The sequence below is a fragment of the Schistocerca serialis genome, chromosome 4, assembly GCF_023864345.2.
Source record: "Schistocerca serialis cubense isolate TAMUIC-IGC-003099 chromosome 4, iqSchSeri2.2, whole genome shotgun sequence".
NCBI lineage: Eukaryota > Metazoa > Arthropoda > Insecta > Orthoptera > Acrididae > Schistocerca > Schistocerca serialis.
In genome coordinates, this window is record NC_064641.1 from 632,643,077 (window position 1) to 632,669,892 (window position 26,816).

Genomic DNA, 26,816 nt, shown 5'->3' on the forward strand with positions numbered 1-26,816 from the left:
CTACAACATCAGTTTCAAATTTGAGTGACGGTAACTATGTACGAACTTCCTGGATGATTATTATTTTTTTTTTTTAATACGAGATTTAAGATAGTTTTCGCTTTCTTCTCCTTCCACGTCAGAGCCGTCGGTGAGTAGATCGAAGTTTTCGATATACTTAGCGAATTTCTGTAGCATTAAATTTTTCTAGGGTTCTTGGAAAGATCTTTTCTCCTTTGCGGATTTATCAGATTATTTTGCACTCATTTGACCTAACCAATGAGGGCCTTGACGTCTTTCCTTACACTGACCCACTGTTTCACACATACAGCTATTTTTACAAGATTTATTGGCTGTACTAACCATTGTGGTTATAATGGCATCGTGGCTGTTGATTCATGCCCCTTAGGAGATCGGAAGAGCTCGAAATATCGCCCACTCAAAAAAAAAAAAAAAAAAAAAAAAAAAAAGAGAGAGAAAAAAATCATGGACTGTCCACATATACTCTGCTGCCTATGTGTCCGGATTTTTTCTCAAGTACTACGATTTGAGGATTATGTGTGAACTATGTTTGCGTTTTGTACATCAGTCTTAACAAACAACTACCAGTATTATGAAATATTCCGCCCATATAATCTTTATCACAACCATTTAGTTCAGAAAACTCTGAAAGACAAAAGCTAAAAGCATTCGAATACTTTTTACACTGGTAATAGTTTTTGTTTCTTTCGATGATTATTTAGTCGATTTGATAAACTTGTGGTTCGCATCTTGAGACGTTGGCGCACACTGATTCTTTGATAGACTGTGACAGGAACTCCTTGTAAATACCTCCCTCTGGCGGATTTCAAGCGGTTTCCCACACGGAGCTTTCACTCCAGGATCGAGGTACAACAGAAATCCAAGCGCCACCTAAATCGAAACTCCTTTTTCTACTTTAGTTCTCGTCATTCCACTGCTTCTTTAAGGAAGGGTTTCACTTGTCGTCAAGGGGAGGTCATTAGAAACGGAGGAGAGGCCCTTATAGGGACGGAAATCTATCGCGTCCTTTCAAAGGAACCACTTCGGCAGTCGCCTTAGGCGCTACACAAGATCCAAGGTGGGTGGACGGACAGGAATTTGGTCTGCTGTGGTCCTGAATGCAGTCCACTGCATCAACCCCTCAGCTCGCCTCTCTTCTTTTTGCTCACCCGTCGCCTGACTGCTTTGATGTGGCCGACTACGTCTTCCTCGCCCGTGCCAAGCTCCTCATCTCAGAGCAAAACTTGCCCCCAATGTCCAGAGTAAAGGAGACGTTCATAAAGAACGTTATTACAGATCGAGAGGTCCCGGAAGTCGCCTAGTTTTATCAAGTGATCGATGCACTTACTACGTGGTTACCCGCGATCGATTTATGCGTCTGCCCAGCACGGCGTACCCTTTCCTTGTTGTGATCATGGTATTAACGAATATGCCCTCGATTTCAGTGTATGTGTTTTACTAATCACAGCTGATCTGTCCTTGTCCCGGTGATATACCATATAAAGACCAAATACACTTCCCATAAGATTTGTGTTTGTATCCTCATGCCATGTGCGAAGTGTGCAAGATCTACATTAATGCATCCTTTGTGTAGCATTTTGCGATCAAGAGGCTGCGACACACATATTTACCTGCCACACGCCTGCTTTCTTTGCCTCGAATGACGCGTTAAGGTATATGGGAATGCAAGTCAGTACTGCCTAATTTTCGGAGCGCGTAACTACTTAAGTAGTAATCGAGTGATGTTACTTGCAGAAAGGACCTCTGAACACGCCTACAGACAGAGTGCTCTCCTGCTACAGGAAGCCACTGGGCTGTTCTCCGATAAGACTTATCACTACTAAATTGTGGTCATACGTATCAGCACTGCACCGTCAGTGTCTTCCAGGATTTTTTCCACTAAGCAACTAACAACCACGACAATGATTCGAGATCTCAACCGCCTGTATCGATCACAAAGATTTACTAATAGCATACAAAGTCAGCAAACTCTTCATAGAACCTAGGACGAGTCGTGTGTGTCTAGCTTTAACTTCCGGTAGTAGGTCAAAACCATTCCGCCGTAAAAACACTAAAGGCCACTCGTGTTGCTGAAATCGACTAAAGCCAATTTAGCTCTATGAACTAAAGCAGTAAGAAACATGTTCGCCTTAGAACTTGGTATCTCACACTTTGTAAACTATTTTGTTCGATTATTTTTCAGCCACTAAATAAACATCTTCCAGAAACTCACACTGACATCAACTGTTCATTTTTCCAGAAAGCATCAAACTTAGACTACGTAACTAAGAGATCGCCTTTTGACGCAAAAAGGTCTTTCAGTTCGGTGCCGAGTGTGCGGAGGGAATCGCACCAAAATGAGACACAGTTTTTGCTGAAGTAATGGTTAGACGCAGAACCACCATTTTTGAAATTTTTTATTACTTAAGGTCGCTCACTGCGATGGTATTTGGAAATTTAGTGTCTGATATTTCGCATCATAGCCTTATTGCACGGTTTCTCTGTTCATTCAATGCTCGTGGCAGCTGTACTTGCTCATTTTTTACTCATTAGATTCTACACGTATCCATACACTGATGTCCTCACACTGCAGAAACACGTAACACAACCTTAGTGAACTAAATATTGTTTTTGAGAGTATTTTGTACGTCACAACTCTTCCAATACTTTTTTATCTCAAAACCACGTAAAATATGTCCGTGAATTTGCAGTTGTCACTGTTTTCTCAAAGTGTCGCAATATACGATGGTGGAAATCTATAACCAGAATGAAAAAAATCAAGCATGGCACTCCAGAGATAACATCAATGTAAACTATGGCCCCTGATCTACAGCCAGTATATAGTACTCTCATGAATATAAATAACCAAAGTCCACTAACACAAACGAGTCTGGGGCCAGGCATGGTTGTGGATTTCATTGCTGATGAAATGGAGAGTGCATTGAAGATATATCAGACCCATCGGAGCCACCTGAAAAACCCAGTATCGTCTTAATATAGATTTGCACCAGGATCAGGACCTGTTTTAACAGAAATTGCTTCCGGTAAATCATAAACGATTAACATTTAGATGCAAGCAATTGTCAATACTTTATTTCCCTCCCCACACTCGGCCTCCAGGAAGTAATTACTAGAGTTATTGACACATCATAACAGTGTCATGAATAACAGGGTTTCACACAACAACTGCCTAAAAGCTAAAAGACATTCGGAGAAAGGTGGTATACTAGAGGATAGAGCATTTAACAAAGTTTTGATTCATTACAAGCGCCATGGCGTAGTTTCAAAGCGCACCATGAGAAGGCAGGTGTGTGAGAACACGTAGACAGACCATCTCCCCTGTAATGTCACCTAGAATTAGTTCTGGCCTGCAGATAGGATACTCAATGAACAGATATCCGAAGGAGGCTGCTGTTGTTATGCCTTCCTTGTCAGCAGAACTAGCAGCGACCTCAATGAAGTGCCCGCACATATTGACGTTTGACGTGTCACAAATGGTGCCTATATTGAGCAACTCTGAAGTGAGTTAGAGAACTGGACTGATGCTCCTTATCGATACTTGTTACAGAACGCCTTTGCAAATGTTAGGAACGACCAGTTTTTTTGTTTGTTTTTTTTTTTTTGTTTTTTTTTCCGGCCGGTGTGGCCAAGCGGTTAAAGGCGCTACAGTCTGGAACCGCGTCACCGCTACGGTCGCAGGTTCGAATCCTGCCTCGGGCATGGATGTGTGTGATGTCCTTAGGTTGGTTAGGTTTAAGTAGTTCTAAGTTCTAGGGGACTGATGACCTTAGAAGTTAAGTCCCATAGTGCTCAGAGCCATTTGAAACATTTTTTTTTTATGCTCTATCCACTGATATCTATATATTTTTTGTACCTACCATAGTTTTTGTATAGTCGTCTTCTGCAACGTTGGAGGTACTGATGAATAACGCTGCATTATGTGACCTTCTTAAATATACTTGTTTCAAGAACCATTATCACTGATGTCCCTACCAGATGCTGATGCTTCGTAAAACTCGTATTGCAACGAGTATCTCCGATTTCGTGACTTCCATATGCTCAAGAAATGAAAGATGAAATTACTGTGCGTGAAACAACTGACAGTGACATTCATACTTCTCGTCACAAATAATTCACCATGTTTTTCGGAACACGTAGCAATTCGCGAGAGTGTGATCAGACAGGAATCTAAGAGCACAACGTAAATTACTGCGATTGAGACTAGCAGCAATCGTCTTTGTACTTTAGCTTGTCACAAGTATTTATCCGCGATCGAATCGTCAACAACAGTAGACAGATATGAAAGCTTCCCGCCACAATATTTTCAGACTATACCACCATATATGAAACATTTTGATTCATCAGATGCATGTTACAAACTACAACGAACTTCTATAGCTGCACTCGCCACACTCTCTCAAAAAGGCTATTTTTTAAATTTTGTTTTTATGAACCAAATCGTTGATATATCATATAGGGAAGTAGACTATTCATCATTTGGATCTCAAGGAGCGAGCACAACCACAAGCTATGCATAATCTTATTCTTTGACACTCTGTTACACAATTTTTCGGGCTCTTGGAGATGTGTTCCGTCTATGCAACTAATTGAAGGCAGTTTATTCCCATACCCGTTTCACCTATTTTGTGTGTGAAGCATCATCACGAATACAGGAAGCGAAACGCGTATGGCAATAAACAAACTACCTTCAATTAGTTGCATAGACGGAACATACCTCAATGAATTTTGAAGGAACAAAGGAACGACGGAAAACAGGAAAAATAACGAATTTTTCGGGTGTTTCTATAGATGTATTTGTACAATGTGGTACAACAATCCATTCCTAACTCATATTCCCAAGCGTAAAATCCAAAACAAGACGTCAATGTGAATAAGAATAAAATGACATAATGTGACATTTACGACAGTTTCCAGAAGACAGTCAACGTTCTGTCGTTATCATGCATTCATGGAAGCCCGTGGTCAGCGAAATTTGAACAGTATTACGTACTCCAACCACGCTTTTCGGTACTGTGAAGAATACCACGCCTGTGTCGGCTGCTAGCCTCTTCGAGTTCGTGGCGCTGCAGTGCGCATGTGCGGATCTGAGGCAGATTGATTCTCATTGGTTGGCGCGAGGAGAACTGACAATAGCGTTACGGTTCGCTAGGACCGTTCGGCATTGCTTTCGAAATGCGTCCTGAATAATGTTTGGGGCCTGTTTCGAAAACAAGACCGTTCAGTGCGCTCGCATACCGAACCGATCGGCAAAATGGCGGAAAGATACAGAATAGGGCCCCAGGAGTGATGGTCTGGGATTCCATTTCTTTCCATAGCAGCATGGCTTTGGTTGTCATCAGCAGGACCCTCACAACACAGTAGAACGTCGAAGATATTCTTCGCCTCATTTCGTTCCCCTTCACAACAAGCTATCATGGACCTATATTTCAGCAAGATAATGCCCATCCGCACAAAGCGAGTGTTTGTACTGCTTGTCTTCGCGCTTTCCACACCCTTTCTTGGCCAGGAACGTCGCCGGACCCCTCCCGAATTGAGAACGTTTGTAGTAAAACACCATTTGGACAAAATTTAGCATGATATCTCTCAACAGAACATCCTACAACTCTGTCAGTCAATGCCAAGCCGTTAATAATTGCCTGAATAAAGGCCATAATTGGACCAATGCATTATTGACTTACATAGTTAGTGAAGCTCTTTCTCTTGAATACATCATCCAATTTATTCTGAAATTGTAATCACTCTTTTATTTTTACATGTACATCACATTTACCGATATCCATCCCATTCGGATAATTCCTTCGTGGCGCGTCGGGTTTCTTTTTATGAGTGTATTTTTCCCTAAATAACACAAATAAAATTTTGTTTCCAGTTACTATTACTTGTTATGATATTTTACCGGCCACTATATGCTCTTTGTCTGCTTATACAATATACATTTTTCTAATCATATGATGTACCACATGAGTAATAAGCTGCAGATTCTATGAAATGTAAATTTAATAAATGATGAAGAAGTGAAAATGTATAATCTCTCAGCCGATAAAAACACGGCGAATTAATTAATGGAGGTCTTTTGTGTTTCAGCATCAAGATATTGCCTGCCATGGTCTTCGACAACCTGAACTCGCTCGAGACTCTCAACTTGCAGAACAACAAGCTGACCCACATTCCGGAGGAGGTCATGGAGCCCATCATGGATACCCTCCGCGTCGTCGACATTATGGGTATGTGCTGCACCCACTATAAGTGAGGCACGGAAAATATTTGCTTTACATATCCGTTTTTTCAGTTATCATATATTCGACTTGACATCGGCTACCATTCCAGCTGACGCTATTTGTCGGACTGTTGTCCCATTTCTTCTTTTTTTTCTCACTAATCTAGTAGTCAATTTCTGTTTAGCACTCTCACTTCCCTACTATTCAGTACGGGAGAATTTGAAGTTTATTCACATTGACACTGAGGAAATTTCACTGTATGAAATTTTGCTTAGCCCCGGTACTGCTATGAAGTAGCTAATCTGATTTATAAAACCAACAATAACAGGCAGGATATTCCCTGTACTAGCTGCGTGCGCCTCTAAAACTGTCTTCCCATGACGCTTTATGGAGAAGGTAAAGCCGCAATCGGTTTATCAGGTTCTACAAAAATGATAGCACAACAAAGTTTAGGATCGTTTTAAGTTGTTGACGTGTCTTTCCAGCGAGAAAAATAGCTCACTTGTACTGTAACATTTGTCTGTTCCTTGACGTTCCTACTTTGGATCATCATGATGAAATAACATTCAACATACACAACTGCTGCTAATTCACAAGTCTCTTGGGCAGTTTGGCTAGTTTTTTCATCTCAAATGCTAATGGAAGGTACTACTCACTATTAAAAAGAAAGGTAATTCGTTATGTATGCTGGAACAGAGAAGATTTACAATAACATTTCTTTTAAAAGATAGTTCAGTACAATTATTCCATCTTAATACAGATCTGCAGTTAAAAAGTGGAAATCCAAATAAGAAAAAATTTCCAGTGACCAATGGACACTCATTAGTCTGTCGGACTACACCGAAGTGGAATCGCTTTCGTCAAGAAGGGGGTACAAATCTCCGCCTACCCTTTCTTATTTATGCCTTCCGTTATTTGCCTAAATCGCTTCTGGAGAAAGCCTGAACGTTATCTTAACACGCTATGCCTGCTTCCTCAGTATACATTTTTCAACACAAGAAATCCTTTGTCTAAGTGACCACAGTATCGACGAGACATTAAGCTGTAACTTGCCTTTATTTCCGGCCAAGTGCATTAAATATATATATATTTATTTATTTATTTATTGATTTATTTAACCTGGCAAGATTAGGGCCATCAGGCCCTCTCTTACATCTAACCAGGCATTCTACTTATTTTACATTCATACGTTTTAGTAGGCATGTTAAACTACATCTAGTACAAAAAGTGAAATAAACAATTAGAAAGGTACACCTGGAAAAATACATACATATAGAGTTTATATTCGTAGATCATGAGTACTGTTATAATTAGACATTATTGAAGAGACAAATTTTAGATAGGAGTGCTGGCAGCAGGGAGTATGAGGGAGACTCATGGTGAAGGGAGGAGAAGAATAGACATGATGAAACATAATTAAGGAAATATAAAGGAAAAGAAGATTGCCTGGCTAATAGAGACAGATGAAGGGGAAGGCATCTCAGGAGCAAGATAGAAGACGCTAGCTTTGCTATTTGACAGATGAGAGGATTGGCCTGGTACATTAATTTTGTGGAGAACTTTATGAGGATGATAGTAGGAAATGCTTCAACTTCTTCTTAAAAGCAGCAGGAGATTGAATTTTGCGCAAAGTAAGGGGCAGTTTGTTCCAGAGGCGGACAGCGGCAACTGAGAAGGAGTTTGCAAAAGTTTTTGTTTTGTGAGTGGGCACAGTTAGGATACCAAATAAGAGTAACCTCGTGTTTCCATTATGATGGCATGACAGGTTTTTAATCTCTGAAGCAAGGTACTGGGGTGCTTGCGCGACGAGGAGTCTGTGAAGTAGACATAGAGTGTGGTAGTCACGCAATTTGTCCGGCCGCAACCACTTTAGCTCGGCGTATGAAGCACTAACATGATCATATCGGCGAATGTTGCAGGTGTAACGCACACAGGCATTCATGGTTAGCTCTAGCCGTCTATTGTTTTCACTACTCGTGCCTTGTTGAGTCACATCACAATAGTGGAGGTTCGGTAGAACGAGTGCTTGCACGAGCTGGCGTTTCAAGTCCTGTGGAAATATGTTCCGAAACTTTTTGAGAGCATAGAGACAAGCAGACGTCTTTCGGCACACTGCGACTGTATTCTCCGCCCAGTTGAGATGCTCATCCAAAGTTACACCCAAGTTCTTCACTGTTTTCTGATATGGTATTGGAGTACCGTCGAGTAGAATAGGAGGTAGCCTTTCGCGGAAATCTGAACTTATTAATTTCTGATGGGCTATTAAGATTACTTGCGTCTTTTTTGCATTTAGTTTAAGCCCCAGGCTTTTCGCCCATGTCACTACCGAAGACAGATCATCATTCATCTGAGCGATTGCAGTGTTTACGTCTTCAGGTCTGACGCTTAGGTAGAGCTGGAGGTCGTCGGCATAGAAATGATATTTACAGGAGGACAGAACCGACGAAATATCGTTGACATATAAAGAAAACAAAAGTGGTCCTAAGACTGATCCTTGTGGCACTCCCGAGGAAACATGTTTCCAGGAAGATTTTTCATTTACGCAGACAACACATTGCTGTCTGTCTTTTAAGTAGCTTTCAAACCATCTCATTGCACTATCAGAGAAATTAAGCTGTTGCATTTTTCTGAGCAATATGTCAAAGTTAACAGCGTCAAAAGCTTTGCTGAAGTCCAGTAGCGTCAATATTGTTGCCTTTCGATTGTCGATGGCACATTTCAGGTCATCTGTTACTTTAATTAGAGCAGTGTTTGTGCTGTGATGTTTAGGAAACCGGATTGAAATTTGTCATATAGGCTGAATTCATGCAAGTGTTCAGTGATTTGGTCATGAACAATATATTCGAGTGCTTTGGAAACAGCAGGCAGTATGCTAATTGGTCGGTAATCACTAGGCAGTTGCGGGTTTTCGATCTTAGGGATGGGTCGAATTATGCTTCTTTTCCATGCAGTGGGGTATATTCCGTTCACGAGGGAAAAATTAAATATGTCAGTTAATACAGGTACTAAGATATCGGCAACATTCTTAATCATGGTTATACCGATACTGTCGTTGCCTATTGCATCAGAAGAGATTCTCATTATTGCTTTTCTTGCCGTATTTGTTGTTACATGTTTTAGATGGAAGCTATCGTTGTTAGTTATCCTGTTTGGGGATTCTTGTGGACGGTAATTGTCAGCCGTGCTGGTATTCAGAGGTGCAGAGAAGAATTCATTTAATTCGTTAGCTGACACATGAAAAGTAGTTTCCGATTTTGCCTTTCCGACCCCCAAGCTACGGAGATTCTTCCATAGAGTCGTGGGCGTCAGATCGCTGCTTACAAGGGTGCGAGCGTGCCTGATTTTAGCATTGCGAATGCATTGTTTCACTCTGTTCCGTAGCTTTCTGTATTCTTCGAAACGCTCGGGTTTCGGATCTGTGGGCAGCATCCCCATTAGTCATCATTTGACGTAATTCAGCTGTCAGCCATGGAGCAGGAGATTTTCTTACACGGATTGTGCGCACAGGTGCATGTTTGTCATAGAGGGCAGTGAGTTTATCACCAAGTTCATTAATTTTGCCGTCGATTGTAGGTTCTCTGATTATTTGATGCCATGAGATTTCTGAGCAATCGGCTGTTAGAGCGTCAAGGTCAATACGTTTCATGTTCCTACAAGTTATGTAACGCGATTTGATCCTTGGGGGCTGCACAGAGTAGGCCAGGAATATTACATCATGTGCTGAGAGGCCAGGGGCCGATGTTTGACCAACATCTCTTACTTTGTCAGTCTGTTTCGTTGCGATTACGTCTATAAGAGTATGACTGTGCGCCGTATGGTGTGTAGGTTGTAATGGAAGAATGTTCATGCTATTGCAACTAAACAGTGTTCTTAGGTTTATTGCGGAGGGAGTGTCTCTTAGCAGGTCTACGTTCAAGTCACCCATTACGATGACATGTTCGTATTGACACTGGAGTGAATGTAATTCCGACTGGAAGGAACTCATGGAGTTTATTTTTGGCGGCTTGTACACGACGCCAGTCAAGAATTTCCGACTTTGTATATTTATTTCAATGAACATGAATTCAGCCTCTTTTTCTTCAGCAGGATTTGACGTACATAAGACTTTCGCTTTGAGATCTGTTCGTATATACGCGCCGACCCCGCCACCTCGCTTTTTTGATCTGTCTGCCCTAAGAAATGTGTACCCTGGGAGATGAATAGATGCAGTGGATATGTGTGGTTTCAACCACGTTTCGGATAAGAGGATTACGTGGTAGTTTAGTTGGTTGAAGAGGAGGCTAAGTTCTTCGCAATGTGCAGGTAAAGACTGGATGTTGCAGTGAGCTGCTAAAAGCTCTGACGCGTTCCGCTGAGCACCCTGGAGTAGGGTGGCAGACTGGTTTGTCCCTTTGTTAGGCACTACCTGCCGCGAGGGGCACTGGCCAGTGCTTCCGCCAAGTGACATAACACAGGGGTGTCCGAGATTTTGCGCGCCCTGTTTGTGACTCCGCGAGTGCCGAAAGAAAGGCGACTGCAAGAGATTTCCTGAGGTTGTGGGAGTATAGAAAATGGATTAGTGGTATTCGGTACAAGGAGAATATGACCAATAATAGTGACGGCTGTGTGTCACTGTGTATCGTATGTCGCAAGAGGAGAAATGTAATTAGTGTATTTGAAACAGGTTAGGGTGAAAATAAGGGAAAGGGGAGTGATTTAAGAGACCGATGCTGCCAGCAGAGAGAAGTAAGCTTAATAATTAATAGATTATCGTAGGAAGCTAGAATTAAAATGAAATTTACTAAAGTGATACTGGTAGTGATTATTGTAGGAAGCTACAATTAGATTGAAATTTGCTAAAGTGATACTGATGGTGATTTTTGTTATGAACAATTTAAACCGAAGAGATGGGTGATTAATGAACTAAAGGAGACACTAATAATTGCACTAGAACTATTACAGAATGGAAGAGAATAAACTGAGAAAATGAAAAAAGTATTGGCAGTAACTAAAATTAAGTAATGGTTAGAGCTACAGACACAAAAAAATAGTGAAAAGTTAATACAGTTACAAAAACAATTAGTTGAAGGTACAAATATGGGTATAATTGCAAAGTTAATACAGTTACAAGACTATATCTGAGTATAGGGCTGTTACAATTTGCAAATGGTGTTAAGTTTGCACTTTTGACTCGAGTAGCTTCACTTAATACTATTCAGTTCTGTCATGTTTGTGACTGTCTTCTTTCCAGCTGCTGTCTTAATGATTACTCTGCCATCCTGAGTCCACACATTCTGAAGACCGAAATGGGATATGGCACTGTTTAAAATCTTTAGCCGTTCGTGTGTCAGATCTTCCCTTATTGTAAGCCCTGTCCTTGCTAACTTCTTCTTCTGGGTAAAGATCTCTGCCCTTTTCCAGTACGAGAGAAATTTAATTACTATTGGACGAGGTTTGGTAGCACCTGGTAGTTTTCGTCCCACCCGATGGCTCCTGTCAATGTCTGCCTTGGTCACTTCAACACCTAATTTTTCACGCGCAACCTCTATAAGCAGGTTGTTTGCGTCTTCTTCCTTATTTTCTGCTACTCCAAACAGTCGTAGACTATTTCGCCTTTGGTACTGTTCTAGATCGTCTGTTGCGGCAGATAGTTTCACCTCTAGCTCTCGTGCCTTTTTCTCGTATTCAGACACCGACTTTTTTAGTGCTGTAATTTCGGCAGTATTGGCCTCAACAGTTTCACGCATTTTGGCCAATACTGCTGCCGTTACAGTATCTGATATAGTGCCTGCTATCAGATCGAGATTGTTTTTATCGCGAAGCGCAGCGTTTACCTCAGAGCGGACCAGCTCCGCTATACCGGGAGCCGCGGCCGCACCTTCCGCCAAGAGCAGACCCGCCTCACCTGCGGCTTCCCCGCTGCTGGACGCGCTGCTGTTCACTCTTCTGTTTACCATTTTCTCGAAGATATTGGCGGAGCACAGAAAAAAAATAGCACTACTGCACAGAACACTGTTGTTTACACGATTTCCACTTGTACTAGACAGCACCACCTGCGAGAACACCTTCGAAATCAACTAAATTTCGCGAGCCGAACTTAACACGTGTTACACTGCAGCCGCCATGATATATACCACTGAGGTTCTGCTTCCGCCCGCGTTGCAATGTCTGTACTTACAATCCAGATAAGTAATTCATCATTTCATTAAGTTGTGAGCCTGAGAACTGCTAGGGAATGGCATTATAATATCTTGGTTCGAAATTAATTTACAACAAAAATTTTAAGAAAGCGATATTTTTTATTTCGCTAATTCTAGTCACTGCGGTACAGCTCTGATGATTTATATAGATAAATTCCGTAATGCTGAACCCTCACACGATGCTTTATTGGAAAGGAGCGTAAGTGTATCACTGGCAGAGAAACTGCATCAGGTTGGAAAACAATTCTTCTCCTAATTCAGTTCATAAAAACTTTAGATTCCCCTCGCAAAGAAAATGCAGTTTTTCTATTACTATCAGAAAAACTTGAAAATAGCGCCCATTAAACTGTTTCGGGTAAAGCTGGGTGCTGACCAGCAGCGGGGTGGATAACTATCTTCTGTTCCCTCGTCGTTAAAGGCTGAACCGAACTGAACTTATTTACAGCACATGAAAGAAAATGGAAATACAATTTCATAATGGTTTTAAAGTGAACAATACAAAAAGTCTCTGGACGTCCATCTTTTTATAGATGGTTGCAACACTCGGCTGTTCCATAGAGGATGTCAAATTAAACACCTTTCATCCGTCTAGTTTCCAACCTTATTTTATTTGGCAACCAGTTTCAGCGTTTTATTACGCCATCTTCAGGCCCCTGACTCTACCTCGGTTCTGATCACAACAGGGCCCAAAAATACTGGTACTAGTAAATTTTTGCTATTGTGATCAATTAAACCATCACCTGCGGACTCACCACGCAGTAGTAAAATGCTGGAACTGGTTGCCAAATAAAATAAGGTTGGAAGCTAGACGGCTGAAAGGTATTTAACTGGACAACCCATACAGAAAGTACTGTGTAAACTGCATTATTGCCATTATTACCCCCATTATTATCCGGCGTTTGACATCGACTACTGGATAAATGTTGCTTCCAGATATCTTCTCCCATTTCGTTCAGTTGCGCACGTCCAAGTTGCTCTCGCGTGGTTTCTAATTTAATTATATATATATATATATATATATATATATATATATATATAATTAAGGCTCACCGCCCATTTGACCATCTTCTTCTGTGCGGATGCACAAACAGTACCTGATCTCTTACGGGAATCGGCAAAAAGCCGCGAGTTATGAGTATGATGGGCAGGGACACTACGAATATAGTGCGTGACAATAAGTTGGGAATGTGGGTCTCACGGGTGGCGTGCCAAAGATAAGTCCTTGCAGTCGGACTATCCTCTTTGTCCTCGGTGGCTTGGATGGATAGATCGTCTGCCATGTAAGCAGGAGATCCCGGTTTCGAGTCCCGGTCGGGACACAGATTTTCGACTGTCCCCGTTGACTATATCAACGCCTGTAAGCAGCTAAGCATAATTTCTTTATATAATATTGTGGTGCACATTTGTAATGTTGTAGAGCAGACAATAATAGAACAAAGCCTGTAAATAAAATTCTTGTGCCAATTATGATTCTTGAATGTTGTGCTATGAAGTGGAATTGACGCGAATATATTCTTCAAAACTGGAATTTCTGTCTCAGTTACCTATTATTATTAGTATTTTAATAATCCTGCTCAATGGTGCGCACATAATATTAATTTCAATTTAGTTCTGCTAAACCTCCAAACCTCCTACATTATAAGGGAGAGTATTGCAGGGTTCCTGATAGCTAGGGGCCCAAAGTAGGCGCTAGATGTGCTGCATGGTGTAGTGTCGAAATTATATTAAGTAAACATTCCAAGCCAAAAAGTAGCACCACAAAGGAATTATTCGAATGGGACGGAAATGGGTAGATGTGATGTACGCAATGAGACAAAGAAGATCTCCACAAATTGAGCGAGTCAGTAACGCCTTGGTCCACCTCTGTTCCTTATACAAGCAGTTTTTCGGCTTCACGTTGATGGATAGAGTCGTTCGATGCCCTCCTGAGGGATATCGTGCCAAATTCTGTCCAATTGGCGCTTTGATCTTCAAAATTCTGAGCTAGGTGAAGGACTCTGCCCCTAATGATTCAAGCGTTTTTAATTGGGGAGAGATCCGGTGACTATGCTGGCCAATGTAGAATTTGGAAAGCACGAAAACAAGCGGTAGAAACTCTTGCCGTGTGCGGACGGGCATTGTCGTGGTGAAATGTAAGCCCAGGATGGCTTGCCATGCAGGGGAACAAAACGGGCAGTAGAATATCTTCAACATACTGCTTTGCCGCAAGGGTGCCGCGGGTGACAACGAAAGGGATCCTGCTATGAAAAGAAATAGCACTCCAGACCATCAATATCAGTTGGGCCGGGCCGTGTGGCGGGCGAGAGTCAGGTTGGTGTTTCACCGCTGCCCAGGGCGACACGCTTTCGGTCTGGAATTGTCTTCAGCGAAGATTCCCGATTTGAACTGTGCTCCGATGACCAACGAAGACTTCTCTTGTCTTCGTGCTTGCCGAGTCCTACCTTGGCCAGCGTGGCCGCCGGACCTCTCGCGGACTGAGAACTTTTGGAGCATTATGGCCAGGGCCTTCCAACCAGCTCGAGATTTTGACGACCTAACGCGCCAATTGGACTGAATTTGGCACGACATCCCTTAGAAGAACATCTGGAAAGCCTATCGATGAATGCCAAGCCGAATAACTTTTTTCATAAGGATCACAGATGGAGTGACGAGTAATTGATTGCTCAATTTTTGAATAAATAATCCAGTTTTTCTGAAATTGTCTCTCTGTACATGTACATCAAAACCACTGATTTCTGTCGTATTCGGATAACTACTTCATGGTGCGTCGTTTTTTCCTTCTTTTATTGTGGTAACAATAAGGCTTGGTAGTGTTATGGTTCCAAACTACGGGATGCTGGGATAGTTTAACAGAATATAGTTGCAAATATATGTAACATCCTCCTTTTTCCTGACATTTGTAACCTCCCCACAAAAATTTTTACAAGACAGAAATATTTTTTATGAATGCTAATGGACATTGCGCTAAGTGTAACCTCTCCACTGAAATTTTAAAGACAGAAATAATAAATGAATGGGAGCCAAACGTAACCTCCCTGCAATTAAATTTAATGACAATAAAAGTGAGAATCGCAATCTGACTCAAGTATAAGTTCTTCATAAAAAATTAAAGTCCATTCAGTGATAAGAAAATCTCAGTGATAATAATGATTCAATTAAACCGAAATATCGGTCTTTGGCCCTGTGCAAAAAAATCAAAATTAAATTCTTACCTCATTGCAACACCTAGTCAAATTTCTGCTCTTGTTGTTGCGCACCGCTTGGAGGAACTGCATTGCAAATAATAATATTCCTTTTTTTTTTTTGTAATCTAATTGAAAACTGAAACTTTTGTTTAGGGGAAGTGGAACGAAATAGTTACTTCAATAAAAATGAAAATTTTATGTAAAAATTGCTTTTGAAATCAAGGTTATTATTGGGGGCACTTGTTGAAAATTAGTTACAATAGTTAAACTTTACATTTAAATGAAAATTTTTATGTAAAGTTGCTTTTGAAATCAAAGTTATTATTGGGGGCACTTGTTGAAAATTAGTTACAATAATTAAACTTTACATTATCCGATGATTATCTTAATTAACAGTATACCTCATTCAGCATCTTGACCAGTGTTGCCGACAGACCACATCACGCAATCCCACTGGACTGCTACCACTGACCGACCGCTCTGCATGACGACTACTGGCGTACTGCACGCGACGACTACTGACAGAGTACTGCTCTCAACTAGACAGAGCTACAGACTCGCAACGACTGACTGACAGACTCGCAACGACTGACAGACTCGCAACGACTACTGACAGAGTACTGCTCTCAACTAGACAGAGCTACAGACTCGCAACGACTGACTGACAGACTGAGAACCGCTGGCAACACTCGCGCGGTCAAGCGCATACTCTCTGGTCACAGATGCTACAATGCCTCGCCATCGCTGCTATGTTACATACGTGTTTCATAACCCTCCACTGGGGGGGCAAAAATTTGGCAGCGATGGTGAGTCATTTGGACTTGCCAAGCGCGGCAAAATTTTTCTTTAACTAACAAAATTCTACAACTCACAGAATATTTAAATGTTGTGCACGCGCACTAAGTACAAAATATATGAGACAAAGACAAAATGTGAGTACAAAACATAGTAGCAAATCAGAAAAATGTATATACAAATTATTTGACAGATAACAAAGTGCACAGGCACTGAAAAAAAATTCTTTAGCATATTCAGAACAAATACAGACTGGCAAAATATTATGTTGACAAGTGACATGAGTGCACATGCACTGCAGTTGAGAACATATCAGTAATTGATGAAATGTATGTTCAATTAGTAACAAATGACGTAAGTGCATACGCATTAAAGTATTGAATATACAGAATAGTAGAAATCATATTGAAAAATGAGAAAAGTGTACAGGCACTGAAGTTCAGTAGAAAACATATTAACACCTAACAGAAGTGCACATGCACTGTAGTTCAGAAAATAAAAAATGTATATACAATATAAAAGACAAAAGTGCACATATACTGTACTTCAGAACAAATCAAAAAAATGTCTTTAGCATTTTGGCAATAAATAAACATAATAGCAAAAAAATCATGTCGACCAGTGACATAAGTGTACTCGCACTGGAGTTTAGCGAATTGAAAAAATGTATAGCCATGAACATAAATAATGTTAGCAAAAATGATTTTCACTATGTGACAAGAATTAGGATAGGAAAGGGAAGGATTGCATCATAGTTGTAGCACTTTAGATTGCACACAGCTGTTCTGAAAGTCCATATCTTTCCACAGAAGTACAACACCAAGTAACACAACTTGAAGTTCTTTTCCCCTCAGAATTTATCAGCGTAGCCAAGACACTGAACTGTCGTAGTAATATTCCATTTTTTTTTTATTTTGGCAGTATATTAGGTACACCAAACAGTGGGACCATAATAACGTCTTCATCGCTCACGGTGGTGGACAGCATGTCGTGTCAACACCACGCTCGTACACGGCACATCAACGTAGAATTAGTGCAAAACCAAATATAGTGCTCCATGATCACTAGGATAAACAGGACAAATGGACATCGCAGCAAGTCAGGGTAGTTAGCTCATAAGGTGAAGGACATTAAGTCACATAATATTGTCAATTACAGTAGTAGTTTGCGGCATTCATAGCCCACTTATTGAACATTTCTGTACCATGTATGTAGTATTACAGAAAAATGTTCATTAATTGTTTTACATAGAATCAGTAATCTTCTTTTCCTAGTTACAAAGCATTATTAAATAATCGCATTCTTTTCCAGTTACAAAGCATAGCATAGTTAATTAATCATTTGTCATTCCAATATAGTATTAATCATTAACCTTCTCCTAATTACAAAGCATCATGAAACAATCGCATTCTTTTCCAGTTACAAAGTATGGCATAGTTAATTAATCATTTGTCATCTCAATAGTAATAATCATTAGCTTTTTCATAATTACAAAGCATTATTAAACAGTCACATTCACTTCCAATTATAAAGCATAGTTAATTAATCATTTGTCATTTCAATATTGTATTAATCATTAACCTTCTCCTAATTACAAAGCATCATGAAACAATAGCATAGTTAATTAATTATGTGTCATTCCAATCTAGTAAGAATCATTAGTCTTCTTCTAATTACAAAGCATTATTAAACAGTCACATTCATTTCCAATTACAAAGTATGAACATTGAAAACAAGAGCTAATTAATGGCATAATTAATAACAATTCATTAAGTGACACTGATTATTGGCACTCAGTGGCCATCAGGTATCGAATAGTATAAAGCATTGTTCCTCATTCAGTATTATTCAGATCATTACAAAGTCATTATTAAAAATCAGTTAATTATAGTCATAGCATTAATAATCATGGGGATTATAAGTAGTCTCATTACAATAACAGTGGCAATTATTAGCCAGTTACTAAGCATTATTATATATATATGTGTATTTTTGTCATTACGAAGTTACAATAACAGTGGCATTTACTAGCCAGTTACTAAGCATTATTTTATATATATGTGTATTTTTGTTGTCTCATTAAGAAGTCATTACTCAAGTGACATACTCTTCAGAGCTAATCAGTATTATTCAGAATTTTCTCAAACTGGTATCACTATTTGGGACTGTTAATACATATTTTTGTTAGCAGTGCATTGCGTTGGGATCGATAATTAATTGCTGAGGCATAACACTTTTTGCTTTTGACCTATTGCTGCAAATGAGGATAGGTAACGTCATTCGTCATGAGTCAGCTGTAGCAAGGTTATGTAACAAGGCAGTATATGTGATTACATTTATAAATGGTAAACACAAATGGGTAAAAAAAAAAATGCAAGTACTAGAACAGGTATAATAAGTAACAGTTTTAGTAAGTATCATGACAAGCATCTCCTGGAAAAAATACAAAATGGATTATTGACCTGAAAGAAGAAACGCACATTATGCTGAAAAATAGTGAACTTCGAATTAACAAGTAGTGAAATGTGTATAAAATGTGTTCCATAGCTGTCCTTTCCAAAACTTTCCGTCATCCTACTATGCAATATAACACCTGCTGTCAAAACAAACTGCAACAAATACTTAAATAACTACATAGCATAAATATAAAACTTCAACATTATCCTCATCTGTAAAGAGAAAACTTCATTATCAATCACTTCATTATCCATATTATCATAACTTCATTATTATCATCACCTGTAAATAAAAACTTCATTATTCATAATACCATATCCTTCATCATTATTCATCAGTATTCATTATCATCTGCAAAAAATCACTTCATTACTCATTATACAACTATTCCTTATCTCTAGCATATTTCATCACTAAAACTTAGATGTGTAGTTCAGTCTGACAGCCTGCATCAATCACCTTGTATTCTGAAAGAAAAAATTAGCTAAGACTGCTATTCTACGATGAGTATAGTATATTCTTGTTAATGCTTGTTAATCCTGATCCTTTTACTCTTCCTCATAAAGTTATTGCATCTTCTTTCGTTTATTCCGTAGGTGAAATTCCCATTTCTGTTGAATTTATTTCTTACAGGCACCATTTCTTACTGAAATTGATGAACAAAGATTAATGTCTTACATTTAAATCATATACCCATTAAATAATGACTGGTTTATGGTGACATAATTAACCATACAGCATAACATGACAGAAAACGTAATATGTCAAAGACATTGACAGTGTTCAGATGCAAAAATGTACACAGAATAATACAATGCAGCAGCAAAATGTAAAACAGTCACGATGTTGAGATGTCATAAGGCAAAAAAAAAATGTCAAAGTCAACTGGTGTGTGTTATATCTTAACTATTTCACAGTGCATACAAACAAAACTGGAGTACAATCATATACACAAAAAAAGTGGAAAATGTGCACGGTCTGATGTGTAACGACAAGAGAAGCGACCTGCTAACCTTACCTTGCCGGGCACTTGCCAAGAAAAAATGCGGTAATCATCAGTAATTAGTCAAGTGAAATAATTGCATTAATAAATGACATCATAGTGTGTTGAATCATAAAGTGTCTTCATTCAATAAACGGTTTAATGTTTGAGATATGGTGGTTGCCTTTCGATTTTCTAGTTCTCAAAGTTTCGACGTGTACAACATTGGGGTGAGGGATGCTGCGAATCCGATATGGACCTGCGTATAGAAGTTCAAATTTACTGCACTTACCTTTTATTTTACTGTATAAATAATGTGTACGTACTAATATTTTCTGTCCAATGTGAAAGTCTCGGCGTCTACAAACCTGTTTTTGCTGTCTTCTCCGGCGCTCTGCGGCACGTTTGATGTTGTTCAGCGCAATGTCAATTATTTCGTGGTGTCTTAGTCGACGACATTTAGGGAAGTTTACTAATTCTTTAATTTTGTTTGGTGGTTCAACGTTTTTCAGTATAATAGACGGAGATAACATAGTGGATTCATTTGGAACGGAATTAATTACGTCTTGGAATGAGAGTATGTGTGTATCCCAATCAATATGTCTTTTGTGGCAGTATATTCTACACAGTTTACCAATTTCTTTCATTAATCTTTCACAGGGGTTCGAAGAAGCGTGGTACTTGGATATATAGATCGGAGAAATGTTTCTGGCTCGTAACATGCGTGTCCATACACTACTACGAAATTGTGATCCATTGTCAGAAAATACTTTCATCACATGCCCTACATGAAATAGAAAATGTTTTACAAATGCTTTCGAAACAGTTTTAGCAGTAGCTTTACGTAACGGAGTGAAAGTAACAAATTTTGAAGTGAGCTCAACAGCGACAAAGATGTAGCAAAAACCTCTGTTAGTTCTCGGAATCGGACCAAAAATATCTACTGCGGCCATATGTCTTAATTTAACAGGTCTAATGGGACATAATGGAGGAATATGTGAAGTGGTGTCTGATTTAGCTTTCTGGCAAATTTTACAAGACGCTAAAACTCGTCGTATACGTTTCTCCATGTTAGTAAAATAAGAGTTCTGTCTCAGTATAAGAAAACATTTTCGTGCTCCGTAATGTGCGTAACTTAAATGAGTGTACCAGATTAATTTGTTGACCAGTTCGTCAGGAATGCATAATAACCAATTGTTGCTGTCAGGATGAGAGCGGCGAAACAGAATGTCATTGCGTACAGTGTAGTGGTTCCTAATCGTAACATTTTTCCTATCTTGCCAAAGGTGTTTTAAGTCTACTCAATGAACATGTACTAAAGCGCGTTGCCCCACTTTGTACGTTTCTTTTCCATTTTCTGTGTCATCCCTATCTGAAACTGATCCCAGACAGACGAGCAATATTCTGGTATGGGTCAAACCACGTTTGGTAAGCTACCTGGTTGTCGGTTTGCGCTTAAGACTACTCAATGAACATGTACTAAAGCGCGTTGCCCCACTTTGCACGTTTCGTTTCCATTTTCTGTATCCCCCTATCTGGAACCGACCCCAGTCGGACGAGCAATATTCTGGTATTGGTCGAACCATGTTTGCTAAGCTACCTGGTTGTGAGTAAACAACATTTCCAGAGGATTAGTCCATTGACTTTCAGTCTGACACCTACCTTACCTGCAGTTATTCTTATGTTGTCGTTTCACTTTAAATCGTTCGGTATGCATACTCCTAGATGTTTTATAGACGTGATTGCTTCCAGCTTTTGTTGGATTGGATTGGATTGTTTGGGGAAGGAGACCAGGCAGCGAGGTCATCGGTCTCATCGGATTAGGGAAGAACGGGGAAGGAACTCAGCCGTGCCCTTTCAAAGGAACCATCCCGGTATTTGCCTGGAGCGATTTAGGGAAATCACGGAAAACCTAAATCAGGATGGTCAGACGCGGGATTGAACCGTCGTCCTCCCGAATGCGAGTCCAGTGTGTTAGCCACTGCGCCACCTCGCTCGGTCCCAGCTTTTGTTGTCCATTGAAAAATGTTGTCCATCGTCCCAGACAAAAATTAGAATTTTTTAATGTTTCTGCACGTGTGCCGAATGTGTGTCGGCTGTGCCAGCGACTGACGGGCCGCCGCCTCTGTGTTGCAGACAACCCGCTGATATGTGACTGCGAGCTCCGCTGGTATAACGATTGGTTGCGGCAGCTGCGCGACCGCGACGACGCGGCGCTGCAGAACAAGCACACGCTCTGCACGATGCCGCACGAGCATCGCGAGTACAGCATCCGCAACATGCCGCTCGACAAGATGAGCTGCGTCGGCAAGAACATGGGCCAGACCGCCATGACGGGCGGCGCTCGCCGGGCGGACGCGCAGCGGACGCCGGTGTTGACAGCCCTGGCGGCGGCGCTCGCCGCCGCGGAGCTGGCGCTGCGCGTCTAGTGTTCTCCAGTGACGTCACCGCAGCCGCCGCTGTGGTCGGACGCCCTCTGGAGGGCCAGAGATGCCGGCCGCTTACCCGCACGGACCCGGCGCACGACCGCCTCTGCAACAGTCTATCCACTTCCGCCTGCAGTTATTGTTGTCGGAAAGTTGTATTTCACCACTCGATGACTCAATAAAAAAATGCAGCTACCAACTATTGCCTCAGTGGAGTTGAGCGTGAGTTGAATGGTCTCCACTGGCATTCGTTGTTTATAGGTACGTCGAAATATAACAGAACAACACGTTTCTTTCAGAATACCGTACATGTTATCTGGGAATGCAGGCTTTCTCGGCGAATTTCGATGGTGAACTCCTCTCGGCTCATCAGCCGAGACAAGACGTCGTTCTGCGGCAAAGTTTCGACAAGTTTTCTACTCTTTATCTTCAGGCCTGAGGATGACAAGTAAGAAACTTGTCGAGATGTACCCGCAGAACGATGCCTTCACTCGGCTGATAACCCGAGAAACCCTCATCAACCATCTAAGTTTCTTCTGTTCGAAGACGTCGTCAGGTGTCTAGAATATTTGTTTCTAAATCAATGATCACTTCTAAACTTCTCTCTTATAGATCTACGTTATTCATAGCGGTACTTACATAAAAGATCCAATTTCTCGGCTTTGATGAGCTGACAGTAACACACTTTAAATTATTTTTGAGACGCTAAGAGACTCTGCAGCTACCTTGTTATTTTATAAGCTGACGTACCCGTAACACTTTCAGGTGCGCTTATTGTTTCTGTAAACAACTGTAAACTTTCTGTGTCGAGGTGTAGCCTTTCTAATTTTAATACTCTTCCATAGTTGCCACGCACTTATTTACGAGCTTCAGTTACGAGTTCGACCTGATATTTTTTTTTAAGAGCGGCAGTATGTTTCATAATAACGTCTAAACACTTTCATATAAGAGCACAAGTAATTCGAAAGATGATACAGCTCTAACACATCTAAGGTAGCCAGCTGAACGAACGAGATATAAATGTTCGCGAAAACTCGTTAAACTAAGCGTATTGGATCATCGACTATGGCTTTTCAATATTGCAAGACAGGAAACGATTACACCAAACGATGTTGTTCAGCTATATCTTGACGTACCTTCAAATAAACCACGACTAATGTTCTGGCTTATCTGACGTGAACAAGTCTCGTAGAGGGTCGTGGACCGTGGTTCGCGCGGGGAAGTGTTCCGGCAGTTGAAAAACATGCGTCTCCGCACGTGCATGAAATTTTTTTTCTGTTCTTTTTCGCACGTCGGAGCACCGTTAGCTGACACGAAATGCTCTTTACTTTACATATCTTAGCTGGGCCGCTGGCGAACGGCGCGCGTCAGGAGCTGAGACGCGCGGCGCTGGTCAGCGGCTACGCTTGCTACTTATATGCACGAGGATCTGATCCATCTGTGAAATGTCATACATATCAGACTGTTCCTATGATTGCTGGGTTAGTGTACCACTGTTATGCGTAGCCGTTTACAAATCTATTTGCTGTTCTACACCGTTTTCTTAAGCTCTTTGAACAAACAAAAAATGTGGAAAGAAAAGAATGAATCGTGCATATCATCTACAGTACCGTATATTTTCTAACTAAATAGTTTAGAATTTTGTTTTGTGAGTATCTTAATGTGGACTGAAAACTATTTCACCGTCAGCTAACAGGCTGAGATATGTGTGATGTCAACCTGTTAAAAAAATGGCAATTGTGTTTCTCTTTGACAGTGACCAAATTAATTTCTTGTTTGTTTATTGAAGAGGCAATCGTCAGGACGTAGTCATTAGTATTGTGACTGTGTAACGTGACAGGTTGTCACGAAGAGACTAACATTTACCACAGCATAGGGAACATTACCATGGCCACATATAATTATTTGTAGTGTTACATGTATCCGGATGAGTGTAGAATGTAAGGAATCACAGTGAGTTCCGAAGCCGTATCCTGCCTGGCGCTCATTGCTTTCACTTCCCGCCCTTGTTGTTACCATATATGACGCCACTTGGCTACAACGTTGGAGTCACTTCTGTTGCTGGCTTATCATAGAAATTACTGGAACTTACCGGCAGGAAAGAAACAACACTGATTGTTCTTTTAATAGTTAGTTCAGGAGACCACACAAAAAACTAAATCGTAGCTCATTTCATGGTTCTGCTGTCAGCAACCTAGCAGCTACCGTGATCGTGCCAGGCTCTATCTATCACGCATAAACGTGAGAGAGAGCCTGATGGTACACCAAGACAATGGCAAATACACCACCTTCTGATAGCCCCAGTAGTCTTTGGAAACCCGGTCAACTGCCTTCCCATGTGAAATTACCTATGTACATCGTCCTAAAAGTCATCATTAGTGAGTGACAAATGAGTGTCATCATCAACTCTTTCTTAGTTTTTCACTAGTTTTCTTACTATCCCTAACCTCTCTGTCTATTACAGTCTCCACGCACACATGTACCGCAATCCTCTCTGAACTTAGGCAGTAGTGTGTTTGGTGACTGCTTAAGCTCTCTGTATGTTACATGACCTCGCCTAGTGCGACCGTCTACTATTCAAGAAATTCACTGCACGACGTATCTACAAATCGTGACGAACTCTCAGAAATTGAAAAAAAAGAATGTTTCTCGGCCCGACTTTTTTTTTATCTATAGCTTTTCTCGTGTAGAACTGGCAATTTTAGCAAGCCATTTACCCATTTTTCTTGCAGCAAAGATTTCATTTTTACCATTTGTTGGTCGTGATATTTATTGTTCGTGTAGCCGGGCAGGACATCCATGCAGTCTTTCGAAGAGGCAAACGTGACATTGCTGTTCAGTGTTAGCACAGCATGTCGTATTTAAAGGCAGGGGCTACTTCGCACCCTGGAAGCGGGGAACTCACTACGCACGTATATTTGGTGTTGCAATAAGAGTTATATATACATACATATTATATATATATATATCTTTGCTGTGTTTTATATTTTATTCACTGTGTACTAGCGTACACAGAATTACTGCACGTAGCGGTATGGAACCATAAGAAAACATATCCTTTGTTTTGAGTCGCCTAAGCTTCCCGGAGTCATCCCTCATATTTTTATAAGAATTCTTACATGTGTCAGGTCGTTATCTAGAATGACTACGGGGAGGGCTTCTCAGACAAACAAATTACATTTTTTACATTTTTGTCGAAAATATAATATATAGAATTATATACATATATGTGTAAGCACATTCATATAGACATGTTATTTGTGCGTATTAATATCTTTATATTCATATGATATGCTTAAATGTTTCTCTCTCACTAAAAGGTACAAAATGTTTAACTTTATTCATTGTAAAAGGCTATGATGTTGCATTTATGTATGTGAAGTAAATTTTAGTCAAATAAAGTGAATATCTAATGGACATTTCTGAAGTTAAGTACAAATTATTTCATCCTAATGTCGTTTTTCTTAAGGAACGTACACATTTTACATAAAATAATTAAACACTTGATACACTGCTTACTAATAAATACTCATTGATCTCAAGCAACTATTTCAGTCACATGATGCTAACACACCGATGTCCAAAATTAAAGCAACGAACTGAAATTTTTGAAGGTTGCGTTTATTTTGCCACAAAACGGTATAATCAGGTGATAGTAAAGTAGAAACAATATAAAGAATACAGAACGTAAACTGGAAGATGCATAGCGGTAGACAAAAATGTTCTTATATGAAGATGGTGTCTGTTCTTTTTTTTTTTACTATACTGTGGATGATCTTCCACGTACGTAATTATGTTTAGTACCCGCTCCTTGGGCAACGATTGTCCTTTGCTACGTTTCACTGGAGACGGGATCTGCGGCTCTTTGTTCGACAAGGATGATGAACTACTTAGTTCGGCACGTGTTTCAATATCAGATTTACTTGCTAAGCAGTTATCGTCATCGTTGTACTCTTCATGTACATTGTCTGCACAGACGAGCGTATACGACACCACACATTCCAACGACTCATCTTGCAGAAACACTAATATTTCATCTGCCACTTCTTTCTCACTCTGCGAAATTCCTTGGGGTCCTTCCTGACGAAATATTAACTAATGAGACTACTGCCGTAGATATAATGTAATTTTTGCTTCATTTACCGTTGCCATTGTTGTGCTTTGTATCAACACCACCAGCACAGCAGCACTGTTTTGAGTTACTCGCCGACTAAGCGGCTCAACTACGCGCCATAACCTCATGCTGTGCTCACCATTGCATGCCCCCAGCCCCGCCCCCTATTGCCGTTAGCAGCCAATATAGTGGACCGAGCGAGGTGGCGCAGTGCTTATCACACTGCACTCGCATTCGGGAGGACGACGGTTCAATCCTGCTTCCGGCCATCCTGATTTAGGTTTTCCGTGATTTCCCCAACTCGCTTCAGGCAAATGCTGTGATGGTTCCTTTGACAAGGCACGGCCGACTTCCTTCCCTAATCCGATGAGACCGATGACCTCGCTCTTTGGTCTCATCCCCCAAATCAACCTAACCCAATATAGTGCTTGCATGGTAA

At 40.5% G+C, this 26,816-nt stretch overlaps 1 protein-coding gene across 2 annotated transcripts in view; it reads left to right on the forward strand.

Moving 5' to 3' along the window:
- Positions 1-25,680, forward strand: part of LOC126475466 (slit homolog 2 protein) — a 643,465-nt gene extending 617,785 nt beyond the window's left edge. For both annotated transcript variants that reach the window (XM_050103348.1, XM_050103349.1), the window contains 2 exons: positions 6,106-6,245; positions 21,974-25,680. In XM_050103348.1, coding sequence (XP_049959305.1) covers positions 6,106-6,245; positions 21,974-22,266 — 433 coding nt within the window. In that variant the 3' untranslated portion in view covers positions 22,267-25,680. The remainder of the gene's footprint in view (positions 1-6,105; positions 6,246-21,973) is intronic.
- Positions 25,681-26,816: the final 1,136 nt, after the last annotated feature.